Here is a 17,939-nt window from a genome sequence, read left to right as displayed (position 1 = left end):
CCCAGATTTGTATGCAGAGTTACGTGCCTTTAACAGGGCCTGAACCAGCCCAATCATTCAGGGTTTGCAGTTTGGCTTTTCCGTGATGGCAGTGTCCATGCAATGCTTGATGTAACCCAGCACTGATGCTGTACAAGTCTCTAGGTCATTATGTTCAAATACACTCCACTCTATGAGGTCAAAACTGTCCTCCAGCCCAGCCAGAGCTTTATCAGACAAGGTGTTAATGGTTCTGTCTCCCAGACTTTTCGCTGGTATGTGTCTCTGTCCTCTGCTCTTCTTTTGAAACATACACTAGAATGAGTCCGTGAAACGTCCATCGTTTTGGGGATTAACTGTGAAATGCTCTCTTTCTCAAATAACACACCAATACAGCAAAATCCCCCCAAGAGTGGGAATATGTCGAACTTTGAGAGGGAAATGGATAGCGTCTCTATTTTTCATTTTGCAGTGATGGAGAGGAGCGGGATGTGGGGGGAGGCATGTGAGGATATGAGGTTTCGCCTTTTGCCTCTTGGGTCATTAAAGGGCAAACCAGACCGCCTTCCAGTTTAGAGTCATCCCACCAGACCTCCACTGCTCTCTCTCTCTCTGTCCTCCGCTCTCTTACCGGAAGCAGTGAATAAAGCAGTGGAGTAGAATCCATTAGAGGGAGGGGAGTGAAAATACTATCATGAGCACATTAACACACATACACACACACACACACTCACACACCAGGCTTCACAGTAATGGAATTTAGCCACACAGTTGTGAGTTCCATGTAACATAATAGTAGCCATCGCACGATTTTGATAATTATCCCCTTTGTGAGTGCATGCATGCACTCACAAAGAGAAACACATTGTTAAAGAAAAAAAAAAGTGAGGAACACGGAGAAACAAAAAAATACCATGGTCCTTACAATAAGAATGGGTCTTCATGGAGTTTTGGTTTTTGCGGTATTTGCAAGCACAGTTTCTAGCTTACACACTCACACACAGCTTCAACAGGGCTCCTTATGAGCATCACAGGGCAAAGAACAATGGTACAAAGAGTGATTGTGACACACACAGAAAGGGGGGGAAATGCTTTGGTTCTTCATTTGTCTATGTCTTTCTATGTGCGTGGTTGTGTGTGGTTGGTTCTCTTCTTTTATCTCATCAAATTGGTTCAGCCAGCATTTGTGGGTTCACCTGTCTGTAAATATGATAATGGACACCGGGTTGGATCTAAGAAAGGGATAATTCAGGGGGGTTGAGTGTACACAGCAATGAAATACCCCCCCACACACAGACACACACACAGACACAATATGGGACCAAAAAAAGTAAGCAGAAATCGTTATTTTTGGATCAGGTTAGGTTATTTAGGGTTGTGTAGTTATGTTCATTGTTTGTTCATAAAGGTCAAGGTGTTTCTTCAGAAGCAGAAGTGATCCTCTAAGGCAGAATAATTCACAGTACCAATTCAGATTGACAAAGTCACTGTACTCCAGCACTTTCATGAAAGAACAGAGAGGGTTATGATCATGCTTTAAAAATAAGTGTGTCTGTATGACCTGATATTGGCGCAAATGACCCAACTGCAGGTGCTGAAGCAGTGGGATGAAAAATGTTCCTGAGAATGAAGAATCTTACTCAGCCATTCCTCTGTGTGTGTGTGTGTGTGTGTGTGTGTGTGTGTTGATGAAGAAGAATGGCATTGTTCATGGTGCAGCCATAAACAATGCGCGTCTTCATCTCCTTGTGCTTTTGTGTGTGTTTGTGGCTGCTTTGCACCGTGTTCCAGCAGAAAGCGCCTCATTCATCCAGGACCTTCTTAATACCTGCCTTTGTCACCCTCTGTGTTCCGAACATTCCTTACCTCCACAGCTGTGGCTGCATCCATCCACATTTCTCTCCTCTGTTCTTCTCTCCATCTCCAACAATAACAACAATTTTGTAGTTAAGTGAAGTAACATGGCTAAGGTATGACTAATATTAACATTCCTTCATGTAGAGCAAAAAAAAAAAAGACCGTATGGCTTTAACAGAAACATAACACGTTATAGACAAATAATTGTGTTATTGTGTTAAATTTACACTGTCTAAAAATTACAGATGGGCAGGACTAATAACATTTACTTCATTTACTTAATTACATTACCCAATTTAGCTCCTAAATTATTGTTTTATTATTAGCCATAGCATCTAGACGCTACATTGTTAAAACTCTGTGTGCCAAATCAATGTTGATTTGTGTTTTTGTGGAAAGGGTTTCAACCGACTACCCCATAAACTGTGGAGTGAAAGCAAGGCACCTTCATTCATTCGAGACAAGAGTGATGAAACCCACCGCCGCCACCCTCTAAGCCCCCCAGCTTTCTGCTCCTCCCTTGTTAGCGCCTCCTGGCATGGCTCCCTCCTGTCCCAGCTGAATGTGCAGGGCAGGATTTAGCCAGAGCATCCAAGGATCAAGGATCAAGTAGCGCCAACCAGGACGGGGATTCCCATTTAGCGCTGCCAGATTCTGGGGCTCTGCACCAACCTGCTGATAACATTCATTATGAGAATAATGTTTATTATTATTTAGCTGATGCTCTTGTCCAGAGGGGCTTCTATTCACACATTACAAGATCAACGATAATGTTGTCCATGAATAGCAAGTTCTCTCAAAACACAATGAATAAATACCAATGTCACATACAGGACCTGTATCCATGACACCAACATTGTGAAAATGTAAGGTCAAATGGGTTGTGCCTAGTGTGTCTGTTCTTGTGTGAGGGATCCCGGAGATGGGAGATGAATTAGTGTGGAGAAGTGCAGCTATTCAGGTTTGGTACTCCACAGACCTGGGTTCAAGGCTGTATTGCTTGTCTTTACTTGCTGTTCTGCATCTCTGTATGTGTGTGTGTGTGTGTGTGTGTGTGTGTGTGTGGCTAATTTGGAGGTGAATTGGCCTATGGATTGAGTTTCATACCACAGTTCCTCCTGAGGAGCAAAATGCCATCCTTGCAGATCATATGAAAGGTGATAGCTAATGGCCATAGACAGATGCTGATGTACATGATACTTCGCCGTGTTTTTTACTGTGCTAAAAAAAATCACCATGGATCATTTGTGCCATTGTGTTGTGTCATGTCACCGGGTGACTGGTTCTCTGTCCACCTCGTTATGTGTGTTTTAATTAGGGCTGTCAATGGGTTAAAAATGTATTACAATACTTAAGATTAAACATTGCACTAATGCATATATTCAACTTTCGGAAACAAGTGTGGGAAAGAGCATCAGATCAGAACTTAATGTTGCATCTGTGTCATAGGTCAAACCCCACCCCTCACAGGAAGTAAGCAAAATACAGCTGCATTAATAGTTAATGTATTGTAACATGTTAAATATTTATTAAATTAATTGCTGCTTTGACAGCATTAGTTAGAATGTGTTGTAGGCCGTACTTCAGGCTACATTTTAACCAGCAGTATGATGGACACATATTGGTCACATGGTCACATGGTCAGCGCTTCAGTCCCCACCTGCCTTCTTTTCCAATAATGAGGAAGTCCTGCTGTGAAAACATGGTGAAAGGCTGGCAATCGTGCCCCTCACTCGAGCTCTTGTTCGTGCTAGTCTAAGCATCTTTAAAATTACCAGAGTCGAATGTGTCAGTGACCTCTTATATGATATGTTTATCATTCCCCTATGTATTTTATGTCATAAAATTGTCCTGTTGTGTCTGCACTTTAGATAATGACTCATTAGCTCAAATGAAGATCTTATGAACATTAGACTTTAGATTTGGTGGGTTATTGTGGGTTATTTTGTAGGTTCCTCCAATGTCTGTGACTATGGTAACACTCTTGTCTGCTTCTTTCTCTTTTTTTTGTCTGTACTCATCTCTCTCAGGCTTTGTAGTCTTACTCTAAAGAAGCTGGTCGTTGTGAGAGAGCTGGACAAAGAGCTCATATCTGTGGTTATTGCCGTCAAAATCCAGGTGTGCATTAACACACACACACACACACACACACACACACACATTATAATAATTATAACATAATTTAGTGTAGTAGTCTGTACACTGTGAGGAATACAATCAAATATTGTATACATCATCATAGAGAATAATGAATATAGCAGAATTTTTCAGCCAGTACCATCGAGTCTGACATAACTGAATATCGTATTTATTTCTGTCTCCTCATGCATTACTAAAACAAAGGTCATGCTCCTTTGGAAAGAAAAAGTACCTGCAGTTACCATAATGCAAATCATGAAATTATTGCAATCCTGGAAAATCCTTGGAATATTTGTGACTCTTACTCTATATTCAGGTCATATCGGCTGGGGCTGTATCTTCCCCTAAAACATAAATATTTACTCCATTTCTGCCTCACTGCACCGTAACCAAATATGCACACAGCATTCCGAGCTGTTGCTATCTTTGCTCAGTCTGCCTTAAATTTTATTTTGGGTTTGTCATAATATATTGTCTAAATTGCATATTGGTTTCCCTCATTTATTACGTTGAGGATATGCAGGTAACATGCTCTTAAATTTCAAATGTGGATTTATGATTAAAACTGAATATGCTGCTTTGTTTATTAGAGAAGCACACTAATAATCATTAATAGAAGTTAGTACGTGAACATTCTGCACATTTATATGAGCCTGTCCAGTTGACCTTTAATTTGTTTTTGTTAACGATCACATTTAACTCTTTCAAATTCCTGCTTTTTCCAGGAAATTTGTTATTGATGAGTAATTTAAATCATTAAAATTACTCATTTTAACTGGCCCCTGCTGATATAGGATGGGCAGCTTCCTATATGTTTCTAAAAGGCTTTGTTTAGGAAGGGACAGCTTGTTCTGAAACAGCAGCCAAAGGCAGAACGTAACTAGAACCTCTGTTCTCCTTGTTCTTCTCTGCATCATTGTCTTCGTCCTTCCTCCCCATCCCTCTCTTTGTACAGGGCTCCAAGCGGATCTTGCGCTCTCATGAGATAGTGCTGCCCCCTACTGGTGCAATAGAGACAGACCTGGCCCTCACCTTCTCTCTGCAGGTAATAAGGGCACAACAGGGACTGATGCTGAGTGAGAGAAATCAACCAGAAATTACGTTTAATTAGCATCAACTTGCATCTCTAATGAAAGTATTAATTAGTGCATCTTTGTGTGTTTTTGTGTGTGCATGTTGTCAGTACCCCCATTTCCTGAAGAGGGAGGGGAATAAACTGCAGATCATGCTCCAGAGGAGGAAACGCTATAAGAACCGCACTATCCTGGGATACAAGACACTGGCAGCCGGGTGCATAGACATGGCTGAGGTACACACACTAAGTGCCTTAATTTTTTTTTTGGAGTTCTGGTTTACATTTACATTTACATTTACATTTACAGCATTTATCAGACGCCCTTATCCAGAGCGACTTACAATCAGTTACAGGGACAGTCTCCCTGGAGTAACTTAGGGTTAAGTGTCTTGCTCAGGGACACAATGGTAGTAAGTGGGATTTGAACCCGGGTCTTCTGGGTCTTCTGGTTCATAGGCGAGTGTGTTACCCACTAGGCTACTACCACGCCTACTAGTGCGTCCCTAGCGCCTTTCTTTCTGTGTTCATCCCTCACTCTCACTAGGTGATGCAGCACCCTACAGAGGGTGGTCAGATATTGTCTCTCTGCAGTAATCAGAAGGAGCTTATGGGGAAGGTGGCGGAAATCTGGATCTTTTCTCTGTCCAGTCAGCCTATTGACCATGAGGATGCCAGCCTGCCCCCTGGAGCCAAGATCAAGTGCTCAGGTATGTGTTTTATTCTTAAGGCTTGAAACACCATGGTTTTCACACATTCACAGGCACATTATGTATCCATATAAAGACTATAAAAGCAGAGGACACATTTCAATGTGCACCATGTGCTGTGCTGTGAATCACAATGACCAAAATGATCACTTTCAATCACTTTCAGTTTTCACATAATTCCAAAATGTGCTCTGTTTGAGGATATTTATGTGTTGTGAGGTTGCTGTTTAAATGTCAATTTTATTAATATGTATTTTATATTAATATGTTGTTATAATAATGTGGTTTTCAATGTGGCTTGTTAGATAACTATTCAGAGGAAGAGTACGAGAGTTTCTCCTCTGAGCAGGAGGCCAGTGATGATGCTGTGCACGGTCAGGTGAGCTCTGTATGACTGTGTGAGGCAGTGATGGATAAAAGAATAGCTGTTTTTATTGTAATGATATATCTGTTTGTAAACCAAAAAAAATGGATGGTAAAAAGATGTGTTATTTTGCAGGATCTTGAAGATGAAGAGTATGATGTAAGAAAGCCCAAAAAGCAGCGAAGGTCAATAGTTCGGACTGCATCCATGACTAGAGTAAGACGCTCACAAACACAAGCACTCTTTTCCCGCCCTCTACTGTGTAGTTCACGTTGCCTTGTCTTTTTTAGCAGCAGAACTTTAAGCAGCGAGTGGTGGCTCTGCTGAAGAGGTTCAGAGTGTCAGATGAGGTGGGGAATAATACACATTCAGAAGTCAACATGTGCCCAACCACGAGAAACACATTCTGTGTGCTTAATATTAAGTGACATGCATAGAAAACACATAAACTGGTCTTTGTGTGTGTGTTTAGGTGCTGGACTCAGAGCAGGATCCAGCTGAAGCCCCTCCAGAGGTGGAGGAGGACCTGGATGCAGAGAGTGTGGAGTTTGAGAACCCCAGTGACAGCTGCCCTGAGCTGGATGATGACGACAGCGTCCTCAGCACTCCCAAACCCAAACTCAAGTGAGATCACATGTCTCAGTGGCTGTGCCTGGATGTTTTTCTAACTTAAGATGACATGTTTTAATTCTGTGTGTTGATGTGTGCGTAAGGCCGTACTTTGAGGGTCTGTCCCTATCCAGCTCTCAGACTGAGATCGGCAGCATCCACAGCAGCAGAAGTCAACGAGAACCCCCCAGCCCAGTGAGTTCCCACAAACACATACAAACATATAAAAAAACTTGTTCAGTGAGTCTCAAATATGCACCACAAACAGAGAGTTAATGGCAAAATCTCTCCACAGATGGATGCTGACAAGATGAAGTCAGGAGGAGCAAAGTTCCAGTTGGACAACGTCTCCGATAATATGTCATATGTACATATATCCCTATTCCATATATCTTCTGTCATAGCAGCCTAGCTGTCTGTTTCAGTGCAAGATTAATTTATTTGGCCAAGTATAAAAATAATCTGCATCACAAAGTTCTTTAAAAATGAGCTGTTTTTATTTTGATATGAACAGAAAGATGATTTTTTTACATAATTGAGGCTTAAAATAATGTTTTAATTCCTTATAAGTTTTATGATTATGCTTATAATTATGATTATGGTTATGATTCAGGTTTTTGTTTTCATTCTTTGAACCATTCATAATACGTTCCATATGTTTATTTCCTGTAGGAACATCCTGAAGCTGTGACACCCACCACAGAGCTAGAGTTGGACAACATGGACACCTTCCTGGAGAAGATGCCCCCCCTTGGCAAAATGACCAAAACTGAGTCTCTCATTATACCGTCCACCAGGTCGTACCCAGACATAAATGCTTTGAAGCTGCCGTGGGCTTGTGACATCAGTGACATGGGCTTGTGTATCAGTTTTTCTCTCAGTTTTGATGTTCGTTCCTTCTCTATTTCCAGGCAGGAACCTAAGCTGGCAGGTCGTCGGGGTCGTAGCACCTCTCTGAAGGAGCGTCAGCCAAGTCGACCACAGAACGAGCGGGCAAACAGCCTGGACAACGAGCGCTCGTTCGATACACGATGCCATCTGCAGGTGGGGCAAGACCTGGTGACTGTGTGAAGAGGTGCGGCCTAAACAAAATAACCTTTTTGATATTTTCCATCTTTTCCCCCCAGATTCCCAGGAAAACAGTGTATGACCAGTTAAACCACATCCTGGTCTCTGATGACCACCTTCCAGAAAGCATCATTCTTATCAACACTTCAGACTGGCAGGGCCAGGTTCTAAACAATCACACACATTTCTCCAATCATAACCTTGCATTGTTTCCTTTTAGCTTTTTAAAACGATCAATCTCTCTCTCTATCTCTCAGTATCTGTCAGATGTCCTGAAGAGTCACCACCTCCCAGTGGTGTGTACCTGCACCACTGCAGACATACAGGCTGCATTCAACACCATTGTCTCTCGCATACAGAGATTGTAAGCCGTGACCATGTTACCCCCTCCCTTAACTGCTCTGCTCCTCCAGTTTTTTCTTCATTCTTTTAATTTTCGGTGTTGTGAAGTAATGGCCATTATTTTTTGTCTTTCTCTGCAGCTGTAACTGTAATTCTCAGACCCCTGGGCCCATTAAGATTGCTGTGGCTGGAGCGCAGCATTATCTAAGTGTGGTACTGCGGCTGTTTGTTGACCATCTGTCCCACAAAACCCCTGACTGGTTAGGCTACATGCGCTTCCTCATCATCCCTCTGGGTATGTAGGAGAGGGTTAAAACGATGCTGTCATTTATTAAACATAGAAAACATAAACCCTCAATAACCCTGAAACAGCATGTATTCAGTAAACACCATTATTTTATAAATTGCTGTTACGTATGTTTCCATGACTACAGAACGTAATGGCTAAAGAATATCCACAAAAAAGAAATGGCTCAGAAATGACATTGCCTTATATTTAACTATTTGAGGATTTGCTAATGGATGCAAAAGATAAAAGTAAAACAAAAATATGAACACATAGAAGAAAATATAAGGTGTTACCTGTGGATATAATACATATGAGGGTTAACATAACAAGTAGCTGGTAGTGCAGAAATCTAGTGGTAGAATGCATGTCCTGACTTTTGTCAGCCTGTCTGTTAAGAAGGACTGAGACTGCAGTCTGCCATTGAACACCCTCCTCTACCTGGTGGCAGTGCAGGACCCTGTCTGATATAATGATAACATTTTGTGATGCCTCTGTCTCTCCTCTTTTCTCTCTAGGGGCCCATCCTGTCTCTAAGTACCTGGGTTCAATAGACTACAGGTACAACAGCCTATTTCAGGATGCTGCCTGGAGGGACCTGTTCCATAAACCAGAGGCTCCGGTGATAGGTGAGCTGCAGAGCCCTTAATGAGGAAGTCAGTGGTTGGTGTTGATCCATGTAGTCGAGACAAAAGTAGTCTAGAGACTTGTGACAGCTTGCAGCCACATTTTCCAGTCTGAGGGTATTCAAAATCTACACAACCAGACTGTCTATTCTGGCAAGATCTTTTCTGTGCATTCCTGCATATCTTTCTTGTCTTTATTATTTGCCACATAATTTAAATAACCTTATGCTAAATAATTCTGCAATTTATAATCTATCTATAGGCAATGACTAGAAGACTATAAAAAATGCAATAACCACCTGCTTTTCTAACTGAGAATGTATGATTATTAATTTATAATTGTGTTTTCTTTCACAATGGTCAGGAAATTCCATCATTAGTTTGGCTTTACAGTGGACCGATCAAATATTAGTCTGATGTGACTATTGATTGTCTTATAATGACATGGTTTCTTATGTAAGCAAGACAATGGCCATAAATATTTTTGAGCGCATAAACAAAAGCTTACAATACACCAGCCCCACCCTGTGAAGAAGATATTTCTTCAGTTCAAGAGAATATTTAGAAATTCTGGAATCAGAATTTTTTTTTTATTATTCACAGTGCAGGATAACCCTGATGTGGTTTCCAGGGTAACACAATACATGGTTGGGGCGAACAGAGCCCACCAGCTGCCCATAGCCGAAGCCATGCTTACCTACAAGCAGAAGAGGTGAGTGTGACTGTTATAGAATATATAACAGTTTTACTTTTTTTTTTATATTGTTCAAGATTAACCCAGTTGCATATTCATTTATCCAGCAAACATAAAACTGTCACCAAACTGGTGCTGCAACTGGTCCTTTCTGACCAAGGCTGTCAGTAGGGACCAGTATAACTAACCATGGATACAAGTATAACCATAAGTATAGCCAATATTTACATGAAGTGACTGAAAGAAATGGCTTTTTGGTAAAACATGTGGAAGGATAGGGCTTAAATTGTACTGCATTTGGGGTGGCTTATGCTGGGTCCATGTTGTTTGCAGTCGATGATGCCACCTCATTTTAAAGTATTAATCAGTCTCTTCAGAATGCATTTTCTACTGAAAAATGCAGAAAAAGCACCTGTCTAATTTTATTTGCCATTTTTATAATCCTCAAAATTCCAAACCTGGAATTTTGCTGCTGAATTGTTTGTTTTCAGTCAGTCTTGTCATTGGTGTGGCTGCTTTCACTGCTTTCACAGCATGAAATTAGTCTTTAAGACTTGCAAATGTTTGCAGTCAAAGCTTCTAGATAATGTTCCGCACAGCATGTTAAGGGACTGACCTCATATGATTATAGTTTTGCTTAACCAGTTTGTGTACCTGGGGAGCTTCACACAAGGCAGTCCAGAAGCCAGTCCCATCTTGTAAATTTAACCACTGAATCTTATTTTATCTAAAAAAAAACAATGTTTCTCGTAATTGGCCGTTATTAGAGTCTGTCAAGTTGTGAATCGATAACAAGTAAATTTTCCCCATTTTATTACCTTGGAAACTAACCAAGCATTCTTAATCAGCGTTTATTACAGACTGATGTGTGCTGCATTGAATAGAAGCCACTACTCAGCCATTAGATTAAAAAAATATCAAAAGACCATCTTTTAAATATGATCATGGGTCAATATTAGAGCGTCACAAACACTTTTATGATGTCACAACTTGGGTAAAGGCGTCAAAACTCTGGTTACTTATAGATCATGGTAGCAGGCTGTAGTCCGGGCATGATTAGATCATGTAGGAACAGCCAGATATCACAAACTCTGTAAAAGCCATTCTTTATTCCCATCACTGTTTGTGGTTAACACCTATTTTTTTTTTTTTGTTTACTTTTGACTCTCTTTGAAGGAAAAAGAGTTTTCATTTTGATTTTGCAGTAAGGTATTGTGGTCTTGTGGTCTGCTTTATGTAGTTTAGTCGTCATCAAAGCCAATCATGTGCTGTTGTGATCTGCTTGGCCCCACCCCCCAGGTGATTTTATTTTGGCTTGGACCTGACACTTAAACCACACCCTTTTTTCTGAAACAAGAAGGAGCGCTAATTCAATAGAATGCGTTATTCAGATGCATTTTTACGAACCTATAAAACTAAGCCCTGTTTCATAAGTGGGGTTATTAAGGCTTATTTTCTGTGCAAAGGCACAGATGTTATAACTGCTCCTTAATCTGTGTTTTTGAAAGGGGCTGTGATGGTTAAAGTGTTTAGTTTTACACTTTGAACTGCTGCTATTTTTGTGGTCGTTTTGCTCTCTCTCTGTCTCTTATCTGGGGTTTTCCTCCCTCGCTGGCTGAAAACACCTTGCATAACTGGTGTACCTATAGAACGTAGCCTGCAAAATCGGCAACATAATATTGACATGATGCATTTTACTCTTGACAAAGGCATCTGCATGGTAAAGACTTGCAATGAACTTCCACATGGCTTATAAAGATTTATATTTAATGTATATATTTAACATTTATATTTTAAGTTTATAAATTATATTTTCTCTCTCTTGCTCTCTCTCAATACACAGGAAAAGAATAAGAAGAAAGTAATGCTGAGGGTGCATATATATACACACACATACACACACACACACACACACACACACACACACACACAATATAATATATAGTACCCCCACAGCATTACTTTCTTCTTATTTTTTCCCTATGTTCCCCTCTTCACAACATATCCTGGTAAACTGTATCTAATGCCCTGATTGGCTAGAGAGTGTGTCATTGTTGGTGGAGTCAAATATATGAGTTTAATTGACTGAAAGACTGCATGATTGATCCTCTGGCTATTGTTGGGTTATGTAGCCAATTATTTATTTTTTTAAAATCTCAAACATCTGAAATTCAAATGAAAAGTTCCACGCACTCCACAAGGTCCCTTCAGTCGTCCTCTCTAGCAGGTTCTATTACCTGATACTAATTTATACAATCATACTGATTGTATGTCCTGAGGCCCATCATGTATTCTGTAAACTTTGCTGAAAGACCAGTGTGGGTGTGTGTGGAGATTTTCATCAGAATTGATTTGATGCTGATTAATTAATGTCAGGACCAGTACATACATTGCGTTCAGAAAGTAATCACAGCGCATTACCTTTTCTACATTTTGTTATGTTACGTTACAGCCGTATTCCAAAATTGATTAATTTTTTCCCTCAGAATTCTACACACAACACCCCATAATGACAAGATGAAAAAAAATTGTACTTGTGGTTTTGGCAAATTTATTAAATTTATTTAATTACATTTTATTAAAAATGTATTAAAAAAAGACCATATACATAAGTATTCACAGTCTATTCATACCTGTGTATATAAAGTCCCACCGTTGACAGTTCATGTCATAGCACAAACCAAGCATGCGTTCAAAGGAATTGTCTGTAGACCTCAGAGACTGGATTGTCTTGAGGCACAAATCTGGAGAATCTTACAGAAAAAATTCTGCTACTTTGAAGGTCCCAATGAAGTTCCGACATCTGTAAGTGTATTTTATATTTCAGTATTTTATATTTCAAACCACCAGGACTCTTCCTAGAGCTGGTTGGCCACCTGAACTGAGCAATCAGGGGAGAAGGGTCTTAGTCAGGGAGGTGACCAAGATGGTATCTCTGACAGAGAACCTTCTAGAAGGACAACAATCTCTGCAGCAATCCACCAATCAGGCCTGTATGGTAGAGTGGCCAGACAGAAACCACACTTTAGTAAATGGCACATGGCCGCCCACCTGTAGTTTGCCAAAAGTCACCTGAAGGACTCTCAGACCATAATAATGGGGGTGGTAGTAGCCTAGTGGGTAACACACTCGCCTATGAACCAGAAGCCCCAGGTTCAAATCCCACTTACTACCATTGTGTCTCTGAGCAAGACACTTAACCCTAAGTTGCTCCAGGGGGACTGTCCCCTGTAACTACTGATTGTAAGTCGCTCTGGATAAGGGCATCTGATAAATGCCATAAATGTAAATAATACATTTGCCAAAACCTCATGTTATTCATGTTGTTATTATCAGATGTTGTTTGTAGAATTCTGTGGGGAAAATGCATTTAATCCATTTTGAAATAAGGCTGTAACAAAACCGAATGTGGATGCGCTGTGAATACTTTCTGGATGCACTGTAAACATCCTTTATGATGATGATGACTGTACTCTTCCCCTGTCCTGCATGACGTTTCTCTGTTGGGACCAGTCTCAGTTTTCGGCATATTAGCTTAATCCTGTGTGTGTTTTGAGATTAAAGTAGGCAATGTATTCAAAATCATTGTAAAACTAAACAGCTTTTACATACCTTCATCAGACCTTAATAATAGATCAGAAAAAAATTATTATTTTGTCTGGTTCTGAAGTCCCACGGACAGCCAAACCTGTAGTAATAATCATTTCAGTTAGGCATGCAGAAAAAGTGTTGAAAACACTCAGACTGGGCCCTTTTAGATAAGAAGAAAAACAATGATAGAGAAATAAGGTGATAATACAGACTAGGAGTTTGATTAGTTCTGTCTGCCTGTCCTCTCTTACAGAGACAAATGGAATTCCACCAGATCCAACACAAAAAGATAGAGTAATCTGCATAATAATAGACCGAGGACCATTTGTTGTTTGTATCTGGGGGACTTGGCAGAAGCCATTCAAGACTAACTTGAATAGGAATACTTATTAGAAATGTTAAGGTTATATTAAGCAACGTTTTATTGATAAATATATAAATAGTGTAAACAGTTAAATGTTTACATTTAAAGACAAAGTTACATAAAATTGGTGGAAGGTCTCTTCTTTGTTGTTCCTGGTCTGTTTGGTCTGTTTGTTTCAGCCCACCTTCCCCTCCTGTCACTTTGGGTTTTGAATGTACGGTCTCTTGTCTCCTCCTTTTAGCCTGGATGAAGACTCCTGCCAGAAATTCATCCCCTTTATTGGGGTAAGTGATTTTCACAACCAAACACAGAATAATGCATACTTTTGCAGGAGTCGTTGGTAAATCTGGTCTTGTTTAGATCTCAATACAATTTGTTCTCTTTTGGCGTCACACAGATGGTGAAGGTTGGGATTGTAGAACAGACTTCAGCAACGTCAGGTACAAGCTGCTCTCCTGGCTTTCATGTCACAATTCACAGTCCAGTTTCCTCCTATTTCCTCTTCAGCTGAGCTTTTTCTCTTTTCTGCATAAAGGAGACTCTGATGATGCAGCTCCAATTGGCTCTTCCCTCCTGTCATCCACCCCACCTCAGGTGTCGGCCGCACTAAAGGAAGCATCTCCCACTCCGCCCTCTTCCCCCTCTGTCAACACTGGCTTTTACAGGTAAATGGCGCACACGCCAGGTGTTCCTCCCCCATCTCTCTGCTCTGTTGCTGAGTGCCTACGCGATTGTGTGTGCAGTTCCTCGGGCGGGGGCCACGGGGAACTGATGGGGCTGCAGGTGGATTACTGGGTGGCGCCGACGGAGCGCAAGCGCGAAGTGGAGAAGCGGGACTCCTCCTCCAAGAACACGCTCAAGTGCACCTTCCGCTCACTGCAAGTCAGCAGGCTGCCACTAGGGGGTGCTGAGTGGAGCCCACACAACACCATGGCGATGACTGTGGTCACCAAGGAGAAGAACAAGAAAGGTGAAAATGACCTCTTATATGCATGATTAATTTTTTTACTGGGCAGTCATGTTAATTATGGTTAATTTTCCCTAAAGTTAACTGTTTTGGAGGCACAATGCATTAGGCATTTGGCTACTTTAGATTAATTCAAAAGTTTCTTAAACAGAAATGAAGAGGTTCTACTTGGTGTGTTTGGGAGAGCTGCAAAACCTGACTGCCTGTTTTTCTCCTCCAGTCATGTTCCTGCCAAAAAAGACAAAAGACAAGGAGGTAGAGTCTAAGAGTCAGGTGATCGAGGGCATCAGCCGTCTCATCTGTACTGCCAAACACCAGCAGACTATGCTGAAGGGTAGGTGCTCAGCCACTTGGTGGTTGATCGGTCAGTTGACAGGTGTTCCTTAGCAATAAATGCTGCATACAGTGATAAATGTGGTAACTTTTGACCAAAATGCACTGGTAATCTAGGTAATCTGATGTGGTTTGGCTAAAACTCTGTTAGACATTCTAGATCTATGGGAAGTATCCAAACTAAGTATTGTTTGCAAAATGGCAGCTCTCAGTTTTTCAAAGAAGGTCCGGTTGAGGCCTGCAGATTTTATATTTCCCCCTTGCGGTCTTCCATACAATCTATTTAAAATGCACGCTAATTTTCCTACATCAATTAAAGTATCAACAATATATTGATAAAATCATTACATTTCCTACACCTTAACATTTTTGGCATCCTTAGTAATTGAGGTTTTATTTATTATTAAAATAGATGTGTGTGTGTGTGTGAGAGAGAGACAGACAGACAGACAGAATGGTGCTATTTATAACTGGCTATAACTTTTCGTTTGTTTTGTTCCTACAGTGTCGATTGATGGTGTGGAGTGGAATGATGTGAAGTTTTTCCAGCTGGCAGCTCAGTGGTCCTCTCACGTCAAGCACTTCCCCCTCGCCATCTTCGGACACTCCAAGGGCCCTTACTAGCCCATTTAGGCAACCACTCACTCCAGGATCTCGTCTTGAAGTGTGGACGGCGAACAACTCACACACGCCCCCTCTCCCTGTTCCCGAGCTGTGTGCCAACATCCTGTAACCCCCTGCACTATCCGCCCAGCGTCCTAACCTGATCCTTTAGGTGTCAGCTTTGCACTTTGTGTTTGTTTTACGTTTTATATGAAAGACTTCACTGTGAGGGAGGAGTGGGAGGTATTTCTCCTTCTTTCCCTTACCAGGCATTTTAAACACTATACCCTAGTGTTGAAATAAATGCCTAACAACTGAAATTAATCATTTAAAATGATTAACTCCCTGACTAACGGGTGCGGTCCCACCGCTAAGTTGTTTTGTTGGGCTGAAGGCCTCAGCACAGTTTTAATGAGCGCTACGAGATCACCGCCACGCCCCACAAATGAAGGCAAGAAGAGGAAAACAAAGGGAAGGAAGGCAACCGGAGCAGGGAGATTGGGACTGAGGGAGACTGATCTTTCAAAATCTTCCTTATCTCCATCCCTCTCAACATACCAGCCCTCATTTAAATAGTGCAGAACGGGTCTGGTGCACTCATAAGATGGTGACTGAAACAAACAGAAACGTATAACGAAATTCCCCAGCACTGAAAGCTGAATGTCTCTTCCTCTCTGTTATCGTATGAGAGTGATATCATGGGGAATATTGCCCACGTCGAATTCTGTATCCCTCTCTGCACCGTCTTTTAGATCTTTGTGCTTCAAATTCTGTCTTTGGCAACGCTGCACTATTCCTCACCCAGCCGCTGACTGCACTGACCCAACACTCCTGCCCCACGGTGACTTCTGAGGCAAACTTTGACCCTCGCTTTGACCCGTCACTGCTTTATGGACTCTGCCATTTTGTTGTGCTTGTTTATGTGAATGTAAAGCTCTGATGGTACCCAAGGCTAAAGTGTTCTTTTAAAAAAGGATTGTGTTAATGAATTGTAGTTTTTAATAGCAGGAGAGTCTTTTTTTTTTTTTTTTTTCCTCACGCGGATGTGACCATCCTTTGGAGCCGTAGAGCCGTCTAATGCACTGCGCTTTTAAAAAACAAAAAAAACAAAAAAAAAAAAAACAAGGCTTTGTTACTTTCTGATCTGTCAGATGTCTGTAGCCCAGGCTTCACTTGCCTGTTTTTGGGGTCTCCCAGACACAGTATTGGCCTTTAACTGGTGCCTGTGACACTTAAAACACCGTAGCAGCTGATGCTCCATTTCAGTTTTAACTACCGTGCTTTCAATCTGAGCTGCACATTGCAGTTCGTGGTTCGCTGTTACTTTTAAAAGTTGAACAAACTTTTATTAAAACGTGCCTCAATCGTCCTACCGTCAGCCGACCAGCTTCCCCCTTGTTACAAAATGGATGGTAAAAGTAAAACGGCTCGTCCTCACTCGCTTGTAGCCCCCAGCGAGGTGAACCTGCAGCGCACTCTCGGTCCTGCAGCGCACATTTCATCAGAACCCAACATGGCCAGTACGCCCCCTTTTCAGAGAACCACTGGCTATGGTGAGATGCGCGGATGCATTTTCTTCTGAATGTAGCCTCAGGCCAAGGCAGACCGGAAAATGCTGTTAATACCCTGAACATCAGACGTGATCATAGGATGATTTATTTTGTTCTGAGATCAATGAAAATGCCTTCACATTTTGTTCTGTTGACCATAATAGTATTTTGTCTCTCTCTTTTTTTTCTTTTTTTTTTATTTATGGAGAATAACATTTTTTAAGTTGTTTTTAATGTGTTTTGGGAAGGGGTGGAGGAGGATCCCCTGATTTAAAAATGTATTTGTACAAATAACAATCAAATGACTACCACTGTCATCCCTGTACAGGGAGTAATAAAACTAGTCACACTAAGAGGTCTCTGTGAATTTGTGCGTCTTTACCATGATTAAATCTCATCTCCTATGTGGGGAAAAAAAACGACTGCCAACTGGGCCCCATATGACATTGTGATACACTGCAGCACAGCACACGGTGACACAACGAAATGCATCCTCTGCTTTTAACCATCACCCTTGGTGAGCAGTGTGTGGGGACGGTGCTTTGCTCAGTGGCACCTTTGCAGCTCGGGATTCGAATCGGCAACCTTCTAGGCCACCACTGCCCATTTCTCCATACACCTATAAGGTAATATAGTATGTTGGGTGCTTGTCCCTGGAATCGTGGCCAGGTTATGGGTGGTGGTCTTCTTCATCATCCTCTTGGTGGGATTCAGTTACATTGTTCGAGGGCAACTGTTCCAGATCCACAAACAGCACAGACGTCTTAAAGGTACGGAAGAAATGC

The 17,939-nt window shown here is 41.4% G+C and overlaps 1 protein-coding gene across 7 annotated transcripts in view; it reads left to right on the top strand.

The window, feature by feature from the left end:
- The window catches only part of pacs2 (phosphofurin acidic cluster sorting protein 2), a 36,540-nt gene extending 19,031 nt beyond the window's left edge, over window positions 1-17,509 (top strand). The window contains exons 2-25 of one of the 7 annotated variants that reach the window (XM_028971405.1): window positions 3,867-3,954; window positions 4,931-5,020; window positions 5,159-5,284; window positions 5,595-5,757; window positions 6,063-6,136; window positions 6,257-6,337; window positions 6,412-6,471; window positions 6,594-6,745; window positions 6,835-6,925; window positions 7,026-7,097; window positions 7,403-7,527; window positions 7,642-7,774; window positions 7,858-7,962; window positions 8,056-8,162; window positions 8,281-8,435; window positions 8,945-9,055; window positions 9,656-9,764; window positions 10,923-10,955; window positions 13,943-13,985; window positions 14,099-14,141; window positions 14,237-14,366; window positions 14,445-14,671; window positions 14,889-15,002; window positions 15,507-17,509. In XM_028971405.1, coding sequence (XP_028827238.1) covers window positions 3,867-3,954; window positions 4,931-5,020; window positions 5,159-5,284; window positions 5,595-5,757; window positions 6,063-6,136; window positions 6,257-6,337; window positions 6,412-6,471; window positions 6,594-6,745; window positions 6,835-6,925; window positions 7,026-7,097; window positions 7,403-7,527; window positions 7,642-7,774; window positions 7,858-7,962; window positions 8,056-8,162; window positions 8,281-8,435; window positions 8,945-9,055; window positions 9,656-9,764; window positions 10,923-10,955; window positions 13,943-13,985; window positions 14,099-14,141; window positions 14,237-14,366; window positions 14,445-14,671; window positions 14,889-15,002; window positions 15,507-15,625 — 2,551 coding nt within the window. In that variant the 3' untranslated portion in view covers window positions 15,626-17,509. Of the gene's footprint in view, window positions 1-3,866; window positions 3,955-4,930; window positions 5,021-5,158; window positions 5,285-5,594; window positions 5,758-6,062; window positions 6,137-6,256; window positions 6,338-6,411; window positions 6,472-6,593; window positions 6,746-6,834; window positions 6,926-7,025; window positions 7,098-7,402; window positions 7,775-7,857; window positions 7,963-8,055; window positions 8,163-8,280; window positions 8,436-8,944; window positions 9,056-9,655; window positions 9,765-10,922; window positions 10,956-13,942; window positions 13,986-14,098; window positions 14,142-14,236; window positions 14,367-14,444; window positions 14,672-14,888; window positions 15,003-15,506 lie in introns of all 7 variants that reach the window. The other 6 variants (XM_028971367.1, XM_028971414.1, XM_028971375.1 and 3 more) reach the window with 6 other exon arrangements.
- Window positions 17,510-17,939: the final 430 nt, after the last annotated feature.

This window comes from Denticeps clupeoides, chromosome 1 (genome assembly GCF_900700375.1).
Source record: "Denticeps clupeoides chromosome 1, fDenClu1.1, whole genome shotgun sequence".
Taxonomy (NCBI): domain Eukaryota; kingdom Metazoa; phylum Chordata; class Actinopteri; order Clupeiformes; family Denticipitidae; genus Denticeps; species Denticeps clupeoides.
This window is presented reverse-complemented; position numbering and strand designations above follow the sequence as displayed.